The following is a 25,346-nucleotide window of genomic DNA, read 5'->3' on the forward strand; positions in this document are numbered from 1 at the left end:
ACAAGGTATTCTGTCTCTAATTTCAAACATGCTGCTTTCTGATGACGAGAAGACAAAGAAGACAAAACTATGTACAGATTTTGCTGTCCCCAAAAATCCTGTATTTTGTGTAGAATAAGTCCCAAAATGGTTATAATCTTTGAAAACTGCACAATTTTTTTTTTTTAAAAAAACTCACATCTGGAAGATAGTTACTTTTTGCTTACTTCAATAATAAAATTAACTAATGTATTCATCCATTTATGGAATGTATTATTCTACTTGAAGCACACATGAGCACACATGAGCACACATATCCCTTTTCTCACTTGCAAACTTTTGTGTCTAAAGCCTTCTAGAACAAGTGTAATTGTGTGTGTGTGTGTGTGTTTATGGGAGGGTGGGATGATTACTTTACCTGACATTTATTAGGGGAACTATTTGCTAATGTATTATTCTACTTGAAGCACACATGAGCACACATATCCCTTTTCTCACTTGCAAACTTTTGTGTCTAAAGCCTTCTAGAACAAGTGTAATTGTGTGTGTGTGTGTGTGTTTATGGGAGGGTGGGATGATTACTTTACCTGACATTTATTAGGGGAACTATTTGCTCGCTTTGGCAATGGATCTGTTCTCCTGGATGGCAGGCTTTTGTCTGTTAGGAATGATTCAGAAATTGATATGTTTTTCAACATACCAGGAAAAGCACAGCATGAACCTTTTCCAGTATACCACAGGGATGTATGGCATGAACCTTTAGTCTTGGTAGCAGAGTGTACTTATAACAGTGAAGCTACGGAGATGGGATCAGAGCTTTTTCTAGGGGTTTAATTGAGAAAGTAGGAAAAAACGAAGTGAAAATTCTTACAGAGGCCATAAGCCAGGGAGAAGTGTTCTTTGTCTTACTTAGAGTTGTCATTAAGGATAGAAATGACAGTAGACTTGAAAGCACACAACAGCAACAAATGAATATTTCTATCCTGTGACTCAAGGTATCTTACAGCAATTAAAAACAAACATAGCTAATCATTCTTAAACATGTTTTATCATGGAGGTTGTCCAGATCTTAATAGTTCAGATGTAGAGCTTTTATCTAGATCTCAAGCATCTTACTGTAGATTTCGATATACCTCACAACCTCTGAGGATGCCTGCCATGGATGTGGGCGAAACGTCAGAAGAGAATGCTTCTAGAACATGGCCTTACAGCCCAGAAAACACACAACAAACCTTTCTATATTGTACTATACCAAAGGTTGTGCAAACAAGAGCTCTGGTTGAGCCTTCACCAGTGTGATGTTGGCACATGCTTATTGACCCTAGCTAACATAACAAGTGGCCAGAGATTTTGGGAATTGTAGTCCAACACACATCTGAAGGCTGAGAAAGACTAGGTAGCAGATTCCCAAAACCAAATGTCAAGACACAGTCCTACTTTTTGTGATGATTATTTCATATTGAAATTACTTCTTTACTCTTCTAAATAAGCCATATTTAGGCCATATTTAAACTAAAAATTCCTAAGAGATTACACATTAAGCAAGGTGACACATATATTTCATTTAGATAAGCCTAGTCCCAAAGTTATACATGTTTGATGAACACTTACCACAAATATTATTAACAATAAATTATTAATCATTAACTGATAATCAACATTTTAAAGTGCAGTTTTGATCTTGAATTATAGACAGACTATCCGGCAAAGCTCAGATTAATTTCTGACCTTGAATGGTGCAGTGATATAGCTTCTCTTTACTCAAATAGCTTTTAAGATTTTAGTTTTAGAAATATCCAGACTACTCATACATTAGGTTACTTTAAATCTTCTTTTATATCTTTCCTTAATATACTCACTAAATACTGATTTCACTTACTGATTCATCTAAATTCTTAGTTATATCTTGCAAAGCATTCAGAGTTCCTTCTCACTTTGCACTTCAGTAGGAACCATGGCATTTACAGTGGTGTTAAACTGAATCAGTTCTACAGTTTAGATGCACCCCTTGTTAGTATCAGCATGGCTAAAGAGAATTGTAAATTAATTGATCTGTGGGCACAGAGAGATATAGTTGAGTCCAAGGACTTCATCAGATGGTCTTTGACCTTTTGACCATGTGCTTAGGAAATGGAGTCCCACAGACAACATAAGGGCACTTTCAGTGGGACTTCGTGGGACATGGAAACAGAGCCTGAAGACCATCTCCAGGAGTCGGGTATTACCTGACTCCAAGTTACAGGGGAAATGCAACCATGAGTTTTTAAAGACCCTAAATAGTGTAAATCCAGTTATATTTAAAACTGACACCTTACTCCATTGCCTATTTGTGTTAAGTTGTCCCCCACTTTGGAAACCACACAATTCTAATTTAAGAGCTGTTAAGACTGTGTACTATGTCACTCACAAAGCTTATCTTTTGTGTATTTTTGAAATGTTTAATTGGTAGCCATTTTTCATCCTAAAAACCCTGACATGTCTTCTGCAGAGGCTTAGAGGGCGAGGATAGGCTTTGGAAAAACGATTATCAGCATACATGAAAGGCAATTCTAGCTTTTTAGAAATATTGTTCTACAAATACATAAGCTCATGTATGCTCAGTTATATAGCTCCCTGGTGTGTAGTTCCCTATTAAAGTTTTAACGCCTCCTACTACATGTTCATTTTGCACAAATTTATTTCATTACTAAGATCAGGCTTTGTCAAGATTGTAATTCTAGGCTAATGCTATTGATTTTACTGATGTCACCCAAAGTATACATGGCTGCAATCTAGAATTATGTTTGGTCGATGATACTCTTGTTCCCCAGTTTGGAAAAAAAATCATTTTCTTATGAGGGATATGTTTAAAGATGGCTGGGATTGTTTTCTTCTTGTGGAAAAAATACCATTAGAGTCCTTTGCAGTTTTTCAAAGAGTGAAGGAAATGAAGGAGTGGATTTCTGTTTTCTCTGCCGCCTCTTCACTCAATTCATGTGGGTTGCGTGGGAGTGAGCGCTAATGCTGTTTTGCAGGGTGAGTCATCCTTCTCCTCCTCCTCCAGCTGAGGGATAGAAAATAACGGATGGATTTTAAAAAGGGACCCCCAAAACAAATGTCATGATTGTTTAAACAGTCATTTTGAAAAACAAAAACACCTGATGATTTTTCTGTCATTGCTCACTTATTCTTGCCTTGTCATTTTCAAAATTAAATTGGCTAAAGATACATTTCAATAATGTGATTGGAAATGTTTAATGAAAATCAGACAAGTAGTTTATCTGAAAAAAGAGACCGTGCTGCATTCAAATGCGCTGAGCTAAATTTTTGCATTTTGCAGCAGGTTCTCTATTCACAAATGCCGTGTTGCTTCCATTCAGCTGTTGGAAGAGAAAACTCTCAGATCCTCGGATGCTAATTGTTGGATCTCATGTCAGATCTGAAGAGCTCCTTATTCAAAAGTGACAATGGTAGCAGAAAACTATGTATCTGGCAAGCATTCATTTATCTTTGAGCAGATATAACTAGTGGAAACATGTACTGTGTGTTCATTCCATGGGAAAAAATGTCCCAGTATAATCTAGTATTATGTATTTAATCTCTCCCGGATACTGTCCAAAGAACTCTGTTCCTGCTTAGCCCAAAATGCTGATAATAAGAAATAATTTATTTTATTGAGGTTATTAGTCTTCATAGGAAAAAAGGTAAAAGTTTCCCCTGATGTTAAGTCCAGTCATGTCTGACTCTGGGGGTCGTTGCTCATCTCCATTTCTAAGCCGAAGAGCCGGCGTTGTCCATAGACACCTCCAAAGTCATGTGGCCGGCATGACTGCATGGAACGCCCTTACCTTCCCACTCGAGCGGTACCTATTGATCTACTCACATTGGCATGTTTTCGAACTGCTAGGTTGGCAGAAGCTGGAGCAACAGCAGGCGCTCACTCCGTTCCCGGGATTTGAACCTGGGACCTTTTGGTCTGCTAGTTCAGCAGCTCAGGACAAACAGACTTTTATCCGAGAGCTGTGGTTGGTTATGTTGAACTCCATGGTTTTGCACTGATGTGGCATTGGGGGCTGTGTGGTGGTGGTTGAGGTGTAGAGGAATGCATGTGTTGTTTTGTGATGTGTGCTGGGGAAGGCATTTAATTTAGTTGTGCAATTGCACAATGACAATAAAGCTATTCTATTGACTATAGTGTCTAACCATGGTTTCATACAAAACAGTGTGGGATTATGAGCAGAATGAACGACAGAGCTGCGACTATCCCACACAGATCTATTTCACCACCATGGCTCCTAACAAAGGAAATATAACAACTTCAGTCTCCAAAAGAGGGTGAGAAATTGGTCTGTGCATTACACATAGTCACTAGTTTGCCCTGTAGCTGAACATGTGAAAATACATAATGGAAAAATGTTGTATCTATGTTGACATAAGGGAAAATATGAATTCATCTTTCCAATTCTGAAATAGTGGAAGCTGGTAGCTCTGATGTCAGTGACCTCCTTAAAAGTTTGTACTGAATCCCAGAACCGATAGGCTTCTCCATTGATATCAGAACCACCAACAACAATTGGTTTGAACTCTGCTATAATGTCATTGCCACCTTTTCAAATCCAGAGGACAAGGAGATAGGCAGGAATTGGACCATCTTCCTAATGCAGAGCTCAAATCTCCTGTCCTTGGACAGATGCTGACATTTTCCCTTCCTCGTTTCCACTTATCCCTGGTTATGCTTCAAATATGTGTGAGTGTGCTTTGCTTGTACACAGTGAGAATACAATCTGCCATACAACCTTACTTCCAGGATTTAAATACCTTTCAAGTTGATGGAATCCAGGAAAAAGGAATACCTCTGACTTAGCCATTAGAATAAGTCCCAGTAGGATCGAATGTTCTGTGAAATACTATGTTTTTGTGCCAGAAAAAAAATCAAGGGGGGATTGGACGATGCTCAAATTCAGTTTGGAGGTTATTGGTCAGGTACTGGATGACCATGTTGATTTCTCTGTTGAAATTCAGCTGCAAATATCAAATGTCTGCTATCCAAGACATGCAGGATTTGTGTCAAAACACTAAATTGAATTAGTCAGGATGTCTGCAAAAGATGTGGGTGAAACGTCATTAATACAGATGTGTTGTCGAAGGCTTTCGTGGTCATAATCACTGGGTTGCTGTGAGTTTTCCAGGCTGTATGGTCATGTTCCAGAAGCATTATCTCCTGACGTTTCACCCACATCTTTTGCAGACATCCTCAGAGGTTTTGAGGTATATTGGAAACTAGGCAAGACAGGTTTATACATCTGTGGAAGGTCCAGGGCGGGAGAAAGAACTCTTGTCTGTTGGAGGACAGTGTGAATCAGAGGGTTGCTGTATGTCTTTCGGGCTGTATGGCCATGTTCCAGAAGTATTCGCTCCTGACGTTTCGCCCACATCTATGGCAGGCATCCTCAGAGGTTTTTTTTTTCCTTTGTCAAATGAAAAAAAAAAAGGCAAAGGTTTTCTCCTGACGTTACATCCAGTCATGTCTGACTCTGGGGGTTGGTGCTCATCTCCATTTCTAAGCCGAAGAGCCGGCGTTGTCCATAGACACTTCCAAGGTCACGTAGCTGGCATGACTGCATGGAGCGCCCTTACCTTCCCGCCAGAGTGGTACCTATTGATCTACTCACATTGGCATGTTTTTGAACTGCTGGGTTGGCAGAAGCTGGAGCTAACAGCGGGTGCTCATTCCACTCCCGGGATTTCAACCTGGGACCTTTTGGTCTGCAAGTTCAGCAGCTCAGTGCTTTAATACACTTTGTCACCGGGGCTCTTTGTCTTGTCAAAGGAAGGCCTCACTGAAATCAAGATACACACCATCCACAGCGTTCCCTGCATCTACCAAGCTTCGAAAAAAGAGATGAGATGAATCTGGCATGACTTGTTTTTGAGAAATCCATGTTGACTTTGAGCAATCACAGCATTCCTTTCTAAGTGACTGCAGACTGCCGCCTTAATAATCTGCTACAGAATCTTCCCTAGTATTGCTGTCAGGTTGGTTGGACGGTAATTGTTTGGGTGCTCTTTTCTCTCCTTCTTGAAGAAAGGGACAACATCTGCCCTCCTCCAGTCTGCTGGGACTTCTCCTGGGTTGCATGTGCTTTTGCCCACCCACATCCTTTAGTTTTTTAAATCCACTTGATGCGTCACCTCTCTTACTTTTGCTTAAGTCCCATATTAGTGCGGCTCCTTGCCTTGTGGGCCTGCTCCGGCTTGCCGTTTGTGGGGTGCGGTGGCCCAGGCGTGGCTCACTGGGCTGGTTGCGTTCGGTTCCCGTTGGCCCAGTGCCCTGAATCCGGATTAGTTTCTTCTGAGAAGTTTTCTTCCAGCCGAGAACGGAGACGCTTTGGTTGCAGCTCTGCAGATCGGAGCATTGAGTTCTGTATTTTTGGAGAGGTTAGCAGTGAATGGGAGGGAGGGATTGTTGTTATTATTGCTGCTATCGTTATTATTGTTACTAGCTGTGCCCGGCCACGCGTTGCTGTGGCGAAGTATGGTGCTATGGGAAATAAAGTATTGAGGAATTGGTGGTAGTTAAGGTAAAGGGTAAAGGTTTTACCTTACATTAAGTCCATTATAAATGGGTAATATAGCTGTGTGGAAGTGCCTTGAGTCTACACTGCCATATAATCCAGTTAAAATCAGATAATCTTTATTTTATAGGCAGTGTGGAAGAGGCCTAAGTGAGGCCTAACTCTGCCTGTCCCCTGTGCTGAGTGGGGTGCTAGGAGACCAAGTGGGCAGAACTTAGCCTTCTAACTGGCAGCAATTGGATAAAAACAATTATTCCTCTCCCTCTAATTAGGGCTTTATTTTTCTTTTCTTTTTATTGTATGAACGTAGAGGCGTGGATGAGGGGTTGTGCTGCCAAGTTTAGTGTTTCTGGGATGTATAGTTTTGTTGTTTTGTCCTAGGCCGAAATTTCATTACCTTTTTATATATATACTAGCTGTGCCCGGCCACGCGTTGCTGTGTCAAAGTGGTGGTGGTATTGGTTAAAAATTGTTGTGTAATTTTTATTTGACATTATTTTCATTTTTTAATTAATTTTATTGTAAGTTATATTTTTATTTATTATATTTTATTATTTTCTTGTATTATTTTTAGTTATTTTCTGTTATTATAGTATTTTATAGTATTAATTTTTAGTGTTTTTTATTATTTTTTATTGGGTTGCTAGGAGACCAAGTTGGAGGAGCTTAGCCTTCTAACTGGCAGCAATTGGATAAAAGTAATTATTCCTCTCTCTCTAATTAGGACTTTATTTTTCTTTTCTTTTTGTTGTATCAACCTAGAGGCGTGGATGATGGGTTGTGTTGTCAAATTTCGAGGTTGGGGCGCCTGTAGTTTTGTTGTTTTGTGGGTCGCCGTGATGCCATCACTCTTTTATATATATAGATATATTATATTGCTTTGTACCCCATTTTTATCTCTGAGTTGCAGTACCAAGCAATCAAAATCCCTTAAAACACTGAAAAACTGTTAAAAACTTTCTCCAGATGGGGACCCCTAGAAAGGGCTGATGCAGGGGATGATGATGCAGGGGATGATGAATGCTGTATTCCAAACCTCTTTCAGAAGAGGAACTCCCCAAAGGTGGAAGCCATGGCTGGTGAGGGGATAATAAATCATGTAATCCAACCATTTTTCCCTAAAAGGCAAAGGCTGTTGGGAAGGATGATTGGTTTTGTAGTCTAACGCTCCCAGAATGGATTTGATTCCCACTTGTGCCATTTCTTTCCTCCTTCCTTCCCTGCACCAAGTCCAGAGCTCAGGGCAAGTCTAGGCTTTGGGATGCAACTCCCAGAATGGAGTTGAAGTGGGATCCCAGTGCAGTGGATTCTGGAAGATGTAGTCCAAAATCCGGACTTGCCCAAGCCCCGCGTCCTGCATTGCACACCCCAGACTTTTCACAGGTGCAAGGCCATTCAATGCTCCTCAAGGTGGCCAATTGCAAGCCATTTGTTCGTCTTCATTTGGGGATATTTTAAAATGAAAAGCAGGGTAGCAATGTTCCTTGAAATTGTATTGTCCAAGGCTTTCATGGGGTGCTGCGAGCTTTCTGTATGGCCAAGTTACAGAAAAAGGTTTTCCCTATGCAGGATACAGGCAGGCCTTGAAGCTACAAGGCTATTCAATGCTAATCAAGGTAATTATTTGTCGGGCTGTGGCGCAGGCTGCTGAGCAGCCAGCGGCAATAAATCACTCTGACCATGATTAAATCACTCTGATCATGAGTTCGATGATAAATAACTCTGATCATGAGTTCGAGGCCAGCCCATGGAGAAATGAGCACCCGACCATTAAAATATAAAATAGCCCCTGCTTGTTGATGACTTAGCAACCCGAAAGATAGTTGCATCTATCAAGTAGGAAATTAAGGTACCACTTATAAAGTGGGGAGGCTAATTTAACTAATTTACGACTCCATAAAAATCATCCAGCTGCCGTTGGAATGAGGAAATGCCATCGCAGTGGATGATGAAGCAGCTTCTCCCCCTGTGGCTGGAATCGAATATCCCCTCAGGAGAAGGTTAAATTGCCTCTGCGTCTGTCTCTGTCTTCGTTCTATGTGTTTATGGGCATTGAATGTTTGCCCTATATGTATATAATGTGATCCGCCCTCAATCCCCTTCGGGGTGAGAAGGGCGGAATATACGGACAAAGCATGAGGAAGAACGTATCTGATTTTATGTTTGAAATTTATATTTTGTAATTTATAATGTATTTTAATAGTTTTAACTGTTTTATGCACTGTTTTATATTGATTTGTATGGGCATCGAATTGTTGCCATTATTGTAAGCTGCCCTGAGTCCCTTCGGGTGAGAAGGGCGGGATATAAATGTGAGAAATAAATAAATAAAATAATAAATAAATACTGTAAATAAATAAATAAACTTTCACACTTGCCTCAGGCAGACAAGAATTCTTTCTCCCACTCTGGACATTCCACAAATATATAAAACCCAATTACCTGGTTTCCAACACGCCTCACAACCTCTGAGGATGCCTGCCATAGATGTGGGCGAAACGTCAGGAGAGAATGCTTCTGGAACATGGCCATACAGCCCGGAAAACTCACAGCAACCCAGTCATTCTGGCCATGAAAGCCTTTGATGTTTTCACATGTGGTTCTGATTTCTTTTTTCCTTGCAGGCTTCCTCACCAACGCTTCCGACCCACCATGGCGAAGGACGATGGGTGCTGCAACCTGTGTGCCACCTGCTTGCTGTGTTTCTACAGCTGTCGCTGGAGGCGCAGCGGGAAGGGCCTGGCCACCAGCAAAGTGAGTGAGAAACATTGCGGAGGATCCCCAAAAAGGGATTGCTTGACCTCAAAGCACTTTGGGAATGGATGGATGGAGAGTGGAGCTTATAGCAACACGTATATTAAGAGGTTTGCTTAATCGAGACTTGGTATTGCCAAGGATCAACAAAGAACAACAACACTTATGTAACACATATTTTGTCCCCGGGTTATACATGTCATTTCCTAATTGGGTCTATTATAAAAACAGTAGCTGTGCCCGGCCACGCGTTGCTGTGGCAAAGTGGTGGTGGTATTGGTTAAAAATTGTTGTGTAATTTTCATTTGACGTTATTTGCATTTTTATTAATTTTATTGTAAGTTATATTTTTATTTATTATATTTTATTATTTTCTTGTATTCTTTTTAGTTATTTTCTGTTATTATAGTATTTTATTGTATTAATTTTTTAGTCTTTTTTATTATTATTTTTTTGGGTTGCTAGGAGACCAAGTTGGAGGAGCTTAGCCTTCTAACTGGCAGCAATTGGATAAAAGCAATTACTCCCCTCTCTCTAATTAGGACTTTATTTTTCTCTTCTTTTTGTTGTATCAACCTAGCGGCGTGGATGATGGGTTGTGTTGTCAAATTTCGAGGTTGGGGCGCCTGTAGTTTTGTTGTTTTGTGGGTTGCCGTGATGCTATCACTCTTTTATAGATGGGAAAAGTTTATTAAACTGCAGAAACTTTGTTCTTGCAGGAGGGACATCCTGGTATATCACATTTTGCTCTAATTTTTTCAATGGATATGTTGGATCTGTGTGCCTAGTTTGGCCCAGATTCATCATCGGTTGGGTTCTGAGTGGTCTCTGGATGTTGGTGAACTATAACTTCCATAATCCAGGATCAATCCCTCCCAAACCACTCCAGTATGTTCTATTGGTCACAGGGGGTCTGTGTGCCAAGTTTGGTCCAGATCCGTTGTTGGCGGGAGTCACAGTGCTTTCTGGAAGTGGGGGCCGTCTTGGGAAATACATACATACAGTAGAGTCTCACTTATCCAACATTCTGGATTATCCAACGCATTTTTGTAGTCAATGTTTTCAATGCTTTGTGATATTTTGGTGCTAAATTCGTAAATACAGTAATTACTACATAGCATTAATGTGTAATGAACTACTTTTTCTGTCAAATTTGTTGTATAACATGATGTTTTAGTGCTTAATTTGTAAAATCATAACCTATTTTGATGTTTAATAGGCTTTTTCTTAATCTCTCCTTTTTATCCAACATATTCACTTATCCAACGTTCTGCCGGCCTGTTTATGTTGGATAAGTGAGATTCTACTGTACCTATCTATATATATAAAAGGATAAAGTTGCGGGCGCAGTGACTATAACAACAAAACTAAACATCCCAGAAATACGAAACTTGGCAACACAATGCAAAAGCCTTGCCTCCCGGTTACAACAACACAATCACACCACAAAACCACAATCCGGACCCACAAAACTCACAACAACACATCATGACTATAACAACACAACTATACTCCCCAGAAATGCGAAACTTGGTGACACAACGCAAAAGCCTTCCCTCCCGGTTGGAACAACACAACCACACCACAAAACCACAATCCGGACCCACAAAACTCACAACAACGCATCGTGACTATAACAACACAACTAAACGCCCCAGAAATGCGAAACTTGGCGACACAATGCAAAAGCCTTCCCTCCCGGTTGGAACAACACAACCACACCACAAAACCACAATCCGGACCCATAAAACTCACAACAATGCATCGTGACTATAACAACACAACTAAATGCCCCAGAAATACGAAACTTGGCACACAACTAAATGCCCCAGAAATACAAAACTTGACAACACAATGCAAAAGCCTTGCCTCCTGGTTGTAACAACACAACCACACCACAAAACCACAATCCGGATACACAAAACTCACAACAAAGCATCGTGACTATAACAACACAACTAAACGCCCCAGAAATACAAAACTTGACAACACAACGCAAAAGCCTTTCCTCCCGGTTGTAACAACACAACCACACCACAAAACCACAATCTAGACCCACAAAATTCACAACAACGCATTGTGACTATAACAACACAACTAAATGCCCCAGAAATACGAAACTTGGCAAAACAACGCAAAAGCCTTTACTCCCGGTTGTAACAACACAATCACACCACAAAACAAAATCCGGACCCACAAAACTCACAACAATGCATCGTGACTATAACACCACAACTAAACGCCCAAGAAATACAAAACTTGGCACATAACTAAACGCCCCATAAATACAAAACTTGGCAAGACAATGCAAAAGCCTTGCCTCCTGGTTGTAACAACACAACCACACCACAAAACCACAATCCGGACCCATAAAACTCACAACAATGCATCGTGACTATAACAACACAACTAAACGCCCCAGAAATACGAAACTTGGCACACAACTAAATGCCCCAGAAATACAAAACTTGACAACACAACGCAAAAGCCTTGCCTCCCGGTTGTAACAATACAACCAAACCACAAAACCACAATTTGGACCCACAAAACTCACAACAACGCATCGTGACTATAACAACACAACTAAATGCCCCAGAAATACAAAATTTGACAACACAACGCAAAACCCTTGCCTCCCAGTTGTAAGAACACAATCACACCACAAAACCACAATCCGGACCCAGAAAACTCACAACAACACATCGTGACTATAACAACACAACTAAACGCCCCAGAAATACGAAACTTGGCAAGAAACAATACAGTAGCATCTAACTTATCCAGCCTTCATGACTTCTACAACAACAACAATAATAAACACCTACACAGGCAAAACAAAAAAAAAGACTATTGTACCACAATAAGATGTAAACCGCACTCAGCAGAATCAGACGTCACGATTAACAACAAACCAAAGACAACAGGGATCTCAAGCAATTATCAATCAACACAAAAATTAAAGAAGGTAACAGACTTCGAATACTACTACTAATGTGAGTATAAAGAAGGGTGGAGATCACAGCATAAATACAACCTAATGTAGACTGACCAACACCACCAGACTCAGCCACAGCATCGCGTGGCCGGGCACAGCTAGTATATTATATTAGTGACTTTGTATATTAGGTTAAGTAACAAATACCCTGTACCTACTTCGCTGTTATGTAAACTACCAGCAGGACAATTGGGCTTCCCTGTTACCGCTGTCGGAGTTTGCCTATAACAATGGTGTCCAGGCTTCAACTAAAGAAACCCCGTTCTTTGCAAACTACGGCTTCCATCCACGTTTCTTTCCTTCTGTCATTGAAACCTCAGAAGTTCCCGCAGCAGAGGACTGGCTGCAGGAACTCACAGCGGTGCAACAACTTTTGCTCCAGCAACTAGACCAAGCCAAGGAGGACTATAAACGCCACGCTGACAACCATCGCCAGCCGGGCCCCGAAATCAAGGAGCAAGAGTTCATTTTGCCAAACTAGACAGCCAAGGGAAAACATCACTGCATGGATGAGATTTTAAGATCCCTGTGTGCTGATTTTTAGGAACAAAGCAACATAGAAAGCTGTCTCATGCTGAACAATGAGAATGATAGCATTGGAATAAATAATAATAATAATAATAATAATAATAATAATAATAATAATAATAATAATAATAAATTTATACCCTGCTACTTGTCTCTCATAGAACCTTAGGATCATAGTATTGGAATAAATAATAATAATAATAACTTTATTTATACTCCACCACCAGCCTCTCATAGAACCTTAGGATCATAGCATTGGAATTAATAATAACAATACTGCTACTACTACTACTACTACTAATAATAATACTTCATTTATACCCTGCCACCAGCCTCGTATAGAATTTTAGGATCATAGTATTGGAATAAATAATAATAATAATAATAATAATAATAATAATAATAATAATAATAACTTTATGTATACCCCGCCACCAGCCTCTCATAGAACCTTAGGATCAAATTATTGGAAATAATAATAATAATAACTTTATTTATACCCCACCACCAGCCTCTCATAGAACCTTAAGATCATAGTATTGGAATTCAATAATAATAATAACTTTATTTATACCCCTCCACCAGCCTCTCATAGAACCTTAGGATCATATCAATGGAATAAACAATAATAATAATAATAATAATAATAATAATAATAATAATAATAATAATAATAATAACAACAACATTGACAAAATTACGATCTGCCAGCTGCAAAAGGCCACCCTGCTGGGATCTGCTCGCATCATCCGAAAATACATCACAAAGTCCTAGACACTTGGGAAGTGTTCAACTTGTGATTTTGTGATACGAAATCCAGCATATCTATCTTGTTTGCTGTGTCATAATAAAATAATAATAATAATTTTATTTATACCCCGCCACCAACCTCTCATAGAACCTTAGGATCATAGCACTGGAATTAATAATAATAATAATAATAATAATAATAATAATAATAATAATATTTATTTATACCCCGCCACCATTGTAGGGCTCTTCTCTCAGGGACGCTCACATCATGGGCTTGGCTGTCTTTGCGATCCACTTGAACGAAGCCAAAGCGTCCATCCCAGCCATCGACCTCTGCTCTTCGCTGGACCCTTCCTGTGCTTCCACGAGAGGCCTTTCTGTATCCGAACTCTGGGATTACTTTTTGGATTGCCAGGCAGGACAGTCTGCCACCTTCTGCATGAAGTAAACTTCTTTTTTGTCTGGATAATATCCCAGTCATTTCTAAAACGCAGACCTCTTGTCTTGGGCTTAAATGAAATATCTGCAAGGGGCCTGATACAACTTCAGAGAAATAACCCTTTTCCCTTCTTTACCCACAGGTTTTGTGTTGTGGCACTTTCTTACTTTCTCTGCAAGTTTGGCTCCCTTCCCCATGACTCCTTATGCTCCGTGCTTCATCCTGGTTTTGTGAAAAAGGTAACTTTTTGTTGTTGAAGGCTTCCATGGCTGAAATCACTGGGTTGCTGTGAGTTTTCCAGGCTGTATAACCACATTCCAGAAGCATTTTCTCCTGACATTTCACCCACGTCTATGGCAGGCTATCCTCAGAGGTTGTGAGGTCTGTTGGAAACTAGGCAAGTGGGGTGTATATATCATCCTGCTGGGAGGCTTCTCATGTCCCCACAAGCTAGAGCTGACAGACAGGAGCTCACACCATCTTGCAGATTTGAACCGCAAACCTTCAGGTCAGCAGTTCAACCGGCACAAGGGTTTAACCCATTGAGCCACCATGACTCCAATATATATAATAATATAATAATAATAATATAATATATAATAATAATTCTTATTGTTTTATTTCTTCTTCTTCTTCTTCTTTCCTCTATTTTTATTTTTATTTCCTCTATTATTATTTTATTGTATGACACAGCAAACAAGATAGATATGCTGGATTTCGTATCACAAAATCACAAGTCGAACACTTCCCAAGCATTTAGGACTGTGTGATGTATTTTTGGATGAAATTATTATTATTATTATTATTATTATTATTATTATTATTATTATTATTATTATTATTATTATTTAGCTGAGTTGGATAAAAGAGAAGGGATGGAAGATACTATTTTTTAAAGACAGCAGGGATTCTTACAGCAAATGCAGGGCTGGAATGGAATATAGTTGATGCCAAAACTATGTTTCCTCCTTTGATGAGCATTTTTAGCCATCGCTTTTTAGATCTGTGTGTTAAGCAGCCCGCTCTTTTGCAGCTTCAGTACGTCGTGCCCCTTCTTTGCTCGGAAGCCCGAAATACAAGCTGGGAAGGCAGCATGGATGATGACCTTCCATGGAAAACATTATCCCGCCCCAGCTTCTGCTACTCAAAAGCTGCCTTGTGCTTATGGAAGCATCCCCTTTTCAAAGAACTATTGTGGGAAAAAGCCTTCCAGGTAAATACTGAGCGTGTGACTTGGTCCAGGTAGTAGTGTCCACTTTTCAACCTGTCATCAAAAAGTCTAATTCCATGTTCTCTGGAGTGGTTTTGCTTTCGTTGTTTAGATGCTGGTTGATAGGCTCTGACTGTAGGTCATGATATTTGCTGAATCAGGTGTAGCTGGAGGTTGGTTTGGTCATTTTTCACAGTTTCCAAAGTAAAGCATGGGCTGGTCCATGAGGTCACAAAGAGTCAGAAGTGACTGAATGAATAAACAACAACAATAAAGTCTGGGGACACAGGAAGCAGAAACTAATGATAAGGGTGACATTTCCCAGGAGTTCGAACATCAACAAGTTCCATGTGTTTCTGGCAGTGACTCAGAGGAGTCTTCCTTAGATAGAGATACAAGGTTAAGGTTAAAGGTTCATCGTCCCAGACGTTCCCTTAGAATCGCTAACAAACACGTGGGAACTCAAGGGCAGAGAAATGCTTTTTTGGCTTGTAAACATGGGTAAATACGGGAGAGACAGGGGAAGATTTCAGATAAAGCAATGTTGATTTTTGAAAGCACATCTCCTGCCTTGTCTAAGGATTCTCGTTTATGTTCATGCCTGGAATCTGTGTTTTGGATTTTACGCTGAAGTTCATGTTGCCTTGTTTTCAGGACTAATTTCCTTTATCAGAGACTTGGGACTATATTCTGCAAATTGCTTTTACCTCTGGATTATAGCCTTTTTGACTGACTGCCTTTGCATTTGGATGTTTGCTTTCTTTACTGCTTTTTATTCGGACTTTGCTATCTTTTATCAATAAACTGTTTAAACCTAGCCTGCTGTGGTGGAGTGTGTGTTAAGAGCAAGGTGATCCAGCGCTGAGGTGCAACATCTCTTACTCCAGAGCCTGGGAGCCTCCACCAAGAAGGCCCTGTCTCTGAATCTCCCTGCCTTCCTTCTTTCCTCCCAGCTGACTCTCCAAGAATGGCTTCTGATGGAACTGGCAGTCTGTCCCGACGAAGACGTTCTTTCTGCCGTTGAGAGGTGAGGGCTTGGCTTGGACTCCGTCTGAAGCCGAGAGTGTGTGACTTTAAGGGCCCGTAATCAAAGTGGGGTTTTCTCTGTCTCTGTTTGCAGGCAGGACTTCCATTACTGGGCTCTGTACCAGCACTTTCTTCCTCTGTCTGTCGCTGCTGGCGGCTGCGAGGGAGACCTAAGAGAGGCCTGCGCCGTTCTCCTTGACGCCGTCTTGGATTTCGGACAGAGGGGCTCAGTGATACACACATCAAGGTCTGAGTTGCTTTTGCAAATATCTTTGGGAGCAAAGCAAAGCAAAGTATCTACCCCAAGAAGCCTTTTTACTAAAAGACTGATGTTTTTGGTTATATGTATTCATGTAGTTGAATGCAATCGACATTAGAGCAGCTGCATCCTATTTTCTGAGATGTTCCCAATGCATCCCTGTGTGATGCCACCATATATCTAACACTTCTGCCTTTGTTTCAAATTCTAGGTCTGAGTTGGGAAAGTGTAACCATCCAAATAATCCCAAACGTTCCACATTCCAGAGGAGAGGGAACCCCGATATCTACGCCAGATTGCAGGTGACTCAGATCTGCACACAGTCGTCTCTTGGGGCTTGTATGGTGACAATAATAATAATAATAATAATAATGTAATAATATTACATGTGACGACTCTGGTCAGTAAAGAATACACACAAAGGGTCAGAAAAATTCTCAAAAGCAAGCTCAATGGAGGCAACACCATCAAAGCCATAAACACCTGGGCCATACCTGTCATAAGATATACTGCTGGCATCATAAATTGGACACAGGCGGAACTGGACAATTTGGACAGAAAAACAAGAAAACTCATGACCATCCATCATTCCCTGCACCCTCGCAGTGATGTTGACCGGCTATATCTGCCTAGAAGATCAGGGGGCAGAGGACTCTTACAAGTCAAACAAGCAGTCAAAGAAGAAGAACATGCCCTGGCAGAATATGTAAAGCAAAGTGAAGAACCTGCTTTGATTGAAGTCAAAAATCAGAAACTCCTCAAAACACAACAGACAAAAAACCAGTACAAGAAAACCGCACTACAAACTAGTGCTGACAGATGGCACAAGAAAACATTGCATGGAAAGTTCCTTGACAAAACTGAAGGAAAAGCTGATAAAGAGAAGACCTGGCTCTGGCTCACGAATGGGACCCTGAAGAAGGAGACAGAAGGCCTGATCCTTGCAGCCCAGGAGCAAGACATCAGGACAAAGGCCATTCAGGCCAAGATCGAAAAATCAGCTGATGACCCAAAATGCAGACTGTGCAAGGAAACCGACGAAACCATTGATCATATCCTCAGCTGCTGTAAAAAAATCGCACAGACAGACTACAAACAGAGGCACAACTATGTGGCCCAAGTGATTCACTGGAACTTATGCCTCAAGTACCACCTCCCAGCAGAAAAGAACTGGTGGGATCACAAACCTGCAAAAGTCTTGGAAAATGAGCACGCAAAGATACTGTGGGACTTACGAATCCAGACTGACAAAGTTCTGGAACACAACACACCAGACATCACAGTTGTGGAAAAGAAAACGGTTTGGATCATGGATGTCGCCATCCCAGGTGACAGTCGCATTGACGAAAAACAACAGGAAAAACTCAGCCGCTATCAGGACCTCAAGATTGAACTTCAAAGACTCTGGCAGAAACCAGTGCAGGTGGTCCCGGTGGTGATGGGCACACTGGGTGCCGTGCCAAAAGATCTCAGCCGGCATTTGGAAACAATAGACATTGACAAAATCACGATCTGCCAACTGCAAAAGGCCACCCTGCTGGGATCTGCACGCATCATCCGAAAATACATCACACAGTCCTAGACACTTGGGAAGTGTTCGACTTGTGATTTTGTGATATGAAATCCAGCATATATATCTTGTTTGCTGTGACATAATAAAATAACAATAATAATTCTTTATTTCTAGACTGCCCTCTCTCCCCAGAGGGACTTGAGCCTTCACTCACCAAACTACAGATCCCAAGATTACATAACATTGAACTATGACAATTTAATTACAGATATCTCAAATTAATTACAGGTATCTCAAATAGGAGCTCTATCCTCTATTGCCTTGTTTTCAGGAGATGCTGCTGGAGCTGGAGCTGGAGCGCAGGAGAGCCTGGCCTGTGTCCGGTGGCGGCAAAGAGGAGCTCCTCTTGTTCCGGGTTTTCCAGAAGAGGCTCAAAGGGTTGAAGAGCGGGGAAGAAATGCACCGGCAGCAAGAACTGTTCCTTCAAACCAGGTGAAGTCACGCAGTCTGCGAGGGACACCGAGGCCCCATCTCCACTGTTTATTTTACCTGTTTGAGGATGTTGTTTACATATGTACTGCTTGTTCTTTGGGCTTGTCCCCATGTTAGCCGCCCCAAGTCCCTGCAGGGAGATGGAGGCGGGATAGAAAAATAAAGTATTTTTAGTATCAGAAGTGACTTGAGAAACTGCAAGTCGCTTCTGGTGTGAGAGAATTGGCTGTCTGCAAGGACGTTGCCCAGAGGACGCCTGGATGTTTGATGTTTTTACCATCATTGTGGGGGTTACTCTGGATTACAACAACAACAACAACACATTATTATTATTATTATTATTATTATTATTATTATTATTATTATTTTATGACACAGCAAACAAGATAGATATGCTGGATTTCGTACTGTGTCATTATTATTATTATTATTATTATTATTACTATTTTACCTGTCTCTCCTTTCGGCTCCAGGCAGGACACAGCATTGTCAAATCTATATATATAAAAGAGTGATGGCATCACGGCGATGGACAAAACAACAAATCTACAGCCCCCCCAAACTCGAAAATTGGCAACGCAATCCATCATCCCCGCCTCCAGTAAGATATAACAAAATTTCACTACAAGCACAATCACAGGGCCAACAAAAGCCCAAAAACCGCAACAGCCAATCAGGGCCTGCGAACTCCCCCCCCCCCCCCCCGCGCCCGCGCGCCCGCGCGCCCGCACACACACACACAGAACACTCACCCTCTCTCCCCGCCTCCATCGCCCCATGGCGAGAAAGAAGCCGGAGCTTCACCGAACTCAAACCAACCCATAATAAGTTGCAAAATACGGCAAAGAAGCGGGAGAGAGGAGGGCGGCATGGAGCCCCGGAGTCTTTCTCCTCTCGCCTCACTTCCAACAGACCCCTGAGAATGCTTGCCACGAGAGAATACTACTTGGAGTCCTAACCCATACGGCCGAAAAACTCACACAATGCTGCTGCTACTTCTTAAAGGGACAGGCGTCCTATTTCTTCCCATGAGGCTGTGGAGTGTAGAGTCCCCTCTGGGGGGCAGGGCGCGGGCCCAGATGGACAGGACCTTGTGGCTGTAACGGCTCAGCCAGCCGAGTTCGGCCCGGCACTCCACCTCAAAGGCCAGGAAGGTGGCCTCGTCCGACAGTGACACTGCCTCCATTGAGAAGCCAGATGCAGAAGGAGGAGAAGGAGAAGCAACTGCCATGCCTCCCCCCCAGGCCCCGTCAAAGGCAGGTGAGGCCCCGCTTCTGCCCGTTAATTGATCAGGGTGGCCAGAGGCAGGCTCTTCCTCTTGGCTCCTGGGTTGCAAGCTGGGATCACCTGCCCTGCAGGGATGTTACAGGACAACAATTAAATACAGGGTGTCGAAACACTTTCCCATGTTTTTCTGGGGAAGAAATACAGTTAGGCCAGGCATGGGCCAACTTCAGCCCTCCCTTTCTCTCTGTGTGTGAGAGAGACAGACCCCCAGGAGACACAGGACAGGTTTAGATATGGATGTGCCTGTGGGTGTGGGTGTGTGTATATGTGGCTGGAATTCCACGTTCAAAATATCCCTTTTCCAACTTCCAAATTAGATTTGTCTAAATTAACATTCACAGCCAGCTAACAACTCCAAAGAAAGGATTCCCCCCAGGCAGGAAGCAGCCAGGCAGGTTATTATATATGTATATATATATATATATATGGATGTGCATGTGGGTCTGGGTGTGTGTATGTGTGTGGCTGGAATTCTACATTCAAAATATCCCTTTTCCAACTTCCAAATTAGATTTGTCTAAATTAACATTCACAGCCAGCTAACAACTCCAAAGAAAGGATTCCCCCCAGGCAGGAAGCAGCCAGGCAGGTTATTATATATGTATATATATGTCATGGAACCCAGTTACAGGGCTTTGGTAATTCAGCCCTGTAACTGGGAGTCATAACATAAACAATCCCAGGAGCACCTGGCAGAAGAAGATAGAATATGCCTGGGAACTTGGGGCCGAAAGTATAAACAATTATAATTGGTCTAGTGTGTGAAAATAGTAAAGTAGTAATGTGATATTGTGGGGTGGGACTTGATGATGATATTTACGTGTGGTGTTACGTAGCATCAAAAGTTATAAAAATAGTTGTATGTAAACATTGGGTCATTCCTGACTTTTCCAAAGTCATGTGTTCTTCAATAAAGATTGGATTTGAGAGCAGCCATCTCTGATCTGCGTTCAGACTGATCCTTTGAAGTGAGCAGGACAATTAAGTCAGGAATCCAGTTCTCACCCTCCTGCAAATTTGCAGTGAAGTGATAATGAGCAGGGAAGGAGATCAAAGCCATGACGGAGCAAAGGGGCCTCCGCTGGGAGCTCTGCCGTTGGCAGAAGAGACATTGCAAGCCATAGCTTCCTCTACGGGGTACCCCAAGCCGGACGGCGTGACCCAGAGGATTCCCAGAGGGGAAAGAGGCGTTCCGGCGGCGGCAGAAACCAGTTGGGGATCTGGAGGAAGCATGCCGGAGACCGTGGCCCTGCGGTTATCCATCCTGGAAACTCACTTATCCAGGCTGTCGGATACCGTGGGGAGAATAGTGCCAATATTGGAAGAGAATCTCCAAAAAGAGCACATCCGATATGGCGCCGAGAGAGAGCCAAGCAAAGGAGGCGATTGGAGCCAGAGGGGAGCTTCAACGCAGAGTCCCGTGGCGGCAAGGGACGAGGGAGATGAGGAATACTGGCGGGAGCTGGAGTTCCGGGACAGAATGGCGCGAGAAGTGGAGCGTCAGCGAGCCCTGGGAACTCTGAGGCCGCCATCTCCAACAGAGCTCCCAACCCCCCGAATGGGCGTCGGGGTGGAAAGGCCACTGGGGCCAGGGATCGGGTCCAGTGGATTTGCAGACGAAGGCGGAGAGGAGCGGGGGATCCAGGAAGAGGAGGAGGATGTGCCGTACGACGAGGAAAGGCGAGATGAGGGGGCTACAGCAAGGCCAGTATGCGGATGGGCGGAAGAGCCGACAGCGGCGGCAGACTTTCGGGAGCCGCGCAGAATGACCACCGGAGTGGGGCGCGGCGTGTTCCAAGGAGCCGCCCGAGGAAACCTGATGCAACCCTTCCCCATGCCTCCCAGACAGCATCAACGAGCTGCAGAATGGATGCCTAGAAGGGAAGACCTCAAACTAGAATACGGAGGGGAATCAGATGAACTGAACTTTTTTCTAATTAGCATCAGAGGATACATGGAAGACAATGCACACACATTCCCCTCCGAGGCAAGCAGGGTTCGAGCCATCGGCAACACACTAAAGCGAGGAGCAGCCAGCTGGTATGTGCAGCTTCATGCCAGACGCGACCCATGCCTGAGGTCAGTGCCCCGCTTCCTCGCCGCACTGGAAAACCGGTTCAGAGACCGGCTAGAGCAATTGAGGGCTCGAGACCAGCTGAAAGGAATAAAGCAGAGGGACAAAACAGTGCCCGAGTACGCAGAGGAATTCCTTCACCTCGCGGAAAGGGTACCAGAATGGTCTGAAGTGACCAAAGTGGAATTATTTAAAGAGGGACTGCGCCCCGAGATTTTCAGCTGGGCAGCGCACAGAGACGACCCCGAAACGCTCCAGGGATGGATTCAACTAGCGGGGCGCGTCGAATCCACCCTGGCCCAAGTAAAGCGCTTCAGGAGCGGCAGCGGCCAGCAAAGACCGGTGGCGAGGGGCCGAGGAGAAACGAGGAAGCAGGAAAGACCCGGAGGGAGGCCGGGGATTCCCTCCAGAGGAGATGACAACAAACCTAAACCGGGATGCTTTGTATGTGGGAAGACGGGCCATCGAGCAGCAGAATGCTGGGCCCGGAAGGGGGAGCCGCCAAAAGCCCCAAAGCCCAAGCCAGCAACCGGGAGGCGCGCGGAAGAGGAGGTGCAGGCCCCAGAATCTTCAGAAAAACTGGTGAGTCGGGACAACCGCATGATAGTAGTGCCAATCTGCCTCTCAGGGCTAGAAAATCGGGCCACCTGCAAGGCATTTGTGGATTGTGGGTGTTCTAGAAATATCATAACCCCGGAGTTAGCAGGAGCGCTGAAATGCCAGCAGATGGCGCTTGACTCCCCAATTGCATTTTCGCAGCTAGATGGATCAGTCGCTGCTGGGGAAGTATCTACAAAGGAAATACGAGGAATCCCATGTAAAATAGGCAAATGGGAAGGAAGAATATCCTTTGTGATAGCCCCTATTGCCACATACCACGTAATATTAGGGATACCATGGCTCGAACAGGCAAATCCTGAAGTAGATTGGAGAGGAAAAAGCCTAGCATTCAAAGAACAGCAGATGCAATGGGAGATAAGCAAAATTGCAGAAGAGGAGGACGAGGAAGATGAAGCAGGGGAAATAGACCCACAGCTATTGCCACCTGAATACAGGGACTTTGTGGATGTTTTCAATCAGAAAGAGGCCAGTAAATTGCCTCCTAAAAGGAATATAGAAGTAGAAATTGAAATAACCCCAGGAGCAAGCTTACCCAAACCAAAAGTGTATCCCATGTCTGTGCAGGAGAAGGAGGAATTGAGGAAATACATTGATAAAAACCTGGCGCGAGGCTTCATTAAGCCATCCAATTCTCCTCTCGGGGCCCCAGTGTTATTTAGGAGAAAGAAAGACAACTCCCTAAGATTGTGCATTGATTATCGAAATTTAAACGCAATTACTAAGGACAATAAATACCCTATGCCCTTAGTCAAGGATTTAATTACCGTATTGAAGAAAGGGAGCATATTTACTAAACTGGATTTAATTGAAGCGTATCATAAATTAAGGATCAAACCGGAGGATACTTGGAAAACTGCATTTTCCTGCGCATTCGGCCATTTTGAATACGAAATTTTGCCTTTCGGGTTAAAAAACGGAGGCGGCTGCTTTATGCAGCTTATAAATGAAATACTACACCCGTTATTGTACAGAGGGGTATTCATATTTCTTGATGATATCTTGATCGTAACTGAAGATAAGGAAAAGCACGTAAAATTGGTCCGGGAAGTTTTGCAGAGACTAAGAGAAGCAAAGCTGTACGCAAAACTGTCCAAATGTGAATTCAATAAAACTCAAATTGACTTTCTGGGGTATCGGATATCTCCAGAAGGGTTAGCTATGGATCCAGCTAAAGTAGCAGATGTAAAAGAATGGGGAGTGCCTCAAACAAGGAGGCAATTGCAATCGTTTCTGGGGTTTGCAAATTTTTATAGATCCTTCATAAAAGGCTTCGCGCAAATAACTGCACCCCTTACTGAGCTTTTAAAAACAAAAGGGAAAGGAGAGACAGCAAAAGTAAAAGCTCCTGGCGCCAAACTGAGTTGGACGCCAGAATGCCAAAAGGCATTTGAAACCCTAAAAGAATGCTTCACAGAAGGACCCATTCTAAAACACCCCGATATCAGGAGCCCTTTCATAATCCATTGCGATGCCTCAGACTGTGTGTATGGGGCAGTACTATTGCAAAAGGATCAAAATGGGAACTTAAAACCCTGTGGATATTTGTCCCGGAAGTTCAGCGAAACTGAAAAATGTTGGCCGATATGGGAAAAAGAGGCACTAGCCATATTAAAAGCCTTAGAATGCTGGCGACACTTCCTCGAAGGAAGCGGAATCCCATTTGAAATTTGGTCTGACCATAAGAACCTACAGTATTTAAAGTCTCCTAGAAAATTGTCCCCCAAACAAATTAGATGGGCGCAATACTTCAGCAGATTCGATTTCCAATTAAAGTTTTTTCAAGGGAAGCAGAATGTCTTGGCGGATGCTCTTTCACGCATGCCTCAACACGAAGGAATACCCACAGCAAAAGAGGGAACAATATTCTCTGACAAACAATGGGGCTTAGCTGTCAGGACAAGAGCACAAACCCAAAAAGAGAACACTGCTATGGTTGAACTCGACGGAAAAGATAATTGGGGAAACGAGCTGAAACAGTCTTATGAAGGAGACCAGTGGATCGCATCCAATGCAGAACAGGGGGAGCAGAAGGGGGGATTTTGGTTTGTGAACAAAAAACTGTATATCCCAGCAACATTAAGGATCAAGATTTTGCATCGTTTTCACAACAACCAGAGCGCTGGTCATACAGGAATTACAAAAACAACAAAAGCAATAGCAAAACATTGCTGGTGGCCAGGGATGAGGAAGGACATAAAAAATTATGTTGTTCAATGTGATGATTGTGCCAGAAATAAATCGAGAGGAGGGAAGCCAATGGGATTATTACAAACAGTAGCAGAACCTACCAGACCTTGGGAATGTGTAGCTATGGACTTTGTGGGGGAACTACCGGTTAGCAAAGGACATCGTTATATTTGGACAGTATTGGACCTGTTTTCTAAACAGGCCCACTTCATAGCACTGACGAAACTACCATCAGCCGAGAAACTAGCTGAATTGTACATAAACCACATTTACAAACTGCATGGATGTCCCAGTAGAATTGTCAGTGACAGAGGAGTACAATTCACAGCAAAATTTTGGGAAAAATTCCTGGAAATGCTAGGAGCAGAAAGGAGTTTAAGTTCTGCTTTTCACCCCATGACAAATGGGGCGGTAGAACGTACTCAGCAGACACTTGGGCAGTTCCTTCGAATGTACTCTAACATGAGACAAAATGACTGGTCTCGGTGGTTGGCTTTTGCAGAACTAGCTTTTAATTCGACTATACATTCAGCAACAAATAAAACCCCCTTTGAGGTAGTTTACGGGTATGAAATACAGCCTCTGCCCCAGCTGCCGAGATGGACAGAGAATGAGGGAACAGAGGCAGGGAAATGGAAAGCGCAAATGATGGAATGCTGGAGTCAAGTGACTGCA

At 42.8% G+C, this 25,346-nt stretch overlaps 1 protein-coding gene and 1 long non-coding RNA gene across 6 annotated transcripts in view; one reads left to right on the forward strand and one right to left on the reverse strand.

The window, feature by feature from the left end:
* Nucleotides 1–25,346, reverse strand: part of LOC134294761 (uncharacterized) — a 428,900-nt gene that overhangs the window by 228,052 nt on the left and 175,502 nt on the right. The window lies entirely within an intron of this gene.
* Nucleotides 8,614–25,346, forward strand: part of LOC134294738 (Fanconi anemia group A protein-like) — a 35,475-nt gene continuing 18,742 nt past the window's right edge. For 2 of the 5 annotated variants that reach the window (XR_010001445.1, XR_010001444.1), the window contains exons 1-9: nucleotides 8,615–9,287; nucleotides 13,805–14,007; nucleotides 14,145–14,241; nucleotides 15,036–15,215; nucleotides 16,166–16,239; nucleotides 16,333–16,485; nucleotides 16,709–16,799; nucleotides 18,342–18,502; nucleotides 18,976–19,762. Coding sequence is in view for 3 of the 5 variants with exons in the window: in XM_062966373.1 (XP_062822443.1) it covers nucleotides 9,021–9,287; nucleotides 13,805–14,007; nucleotides 14,145–14,241; nucleotides 15,036–15,215; nucleotides 16,166–16,239; nucleotides 16,333–16,485; nucleotides 16,709–16,799; nucleotides 18,342–18,502; nucleotides 18,976–19,009 (1,260 nt within the window). In the remaining 2 variants the exon portion in view is untranslated. Of the gene's footprint in view, nucleotides 9,288–13,804; nucleotides 14,008–14,144; nucleotides 14,242–15,035; nucleotides 15,216–16,165; nucleotides 16,240–16,332; nucleotides 16,486–16,708; nucleotides 16,800–18,341; nucleotides 18,503–18,975; nucleotides 20,724–25,346 lie in introns of those variants that run through there. The other 3 variants (XM_062966373.1, XM_062966374.1, XM_062966375.1) reach the window with 3 other exon arrangements.

Source organism: Anolis carolinensis, unplaced genomic scaffold, assembly GCF_035594765.1.
Source record: "Anolis carolinensis isolate JA03-04 unplaced genomic scaffold, rAnoCar3.1.pri scaffold_19, whole genome shotgun sequence".
NCBI classification, from domain to species: Eukaryota; Metazoa; Chordata; class Lepidosauria; order Squamata; family Dactyloidae; genus Anolis; species Anolis carolinensis.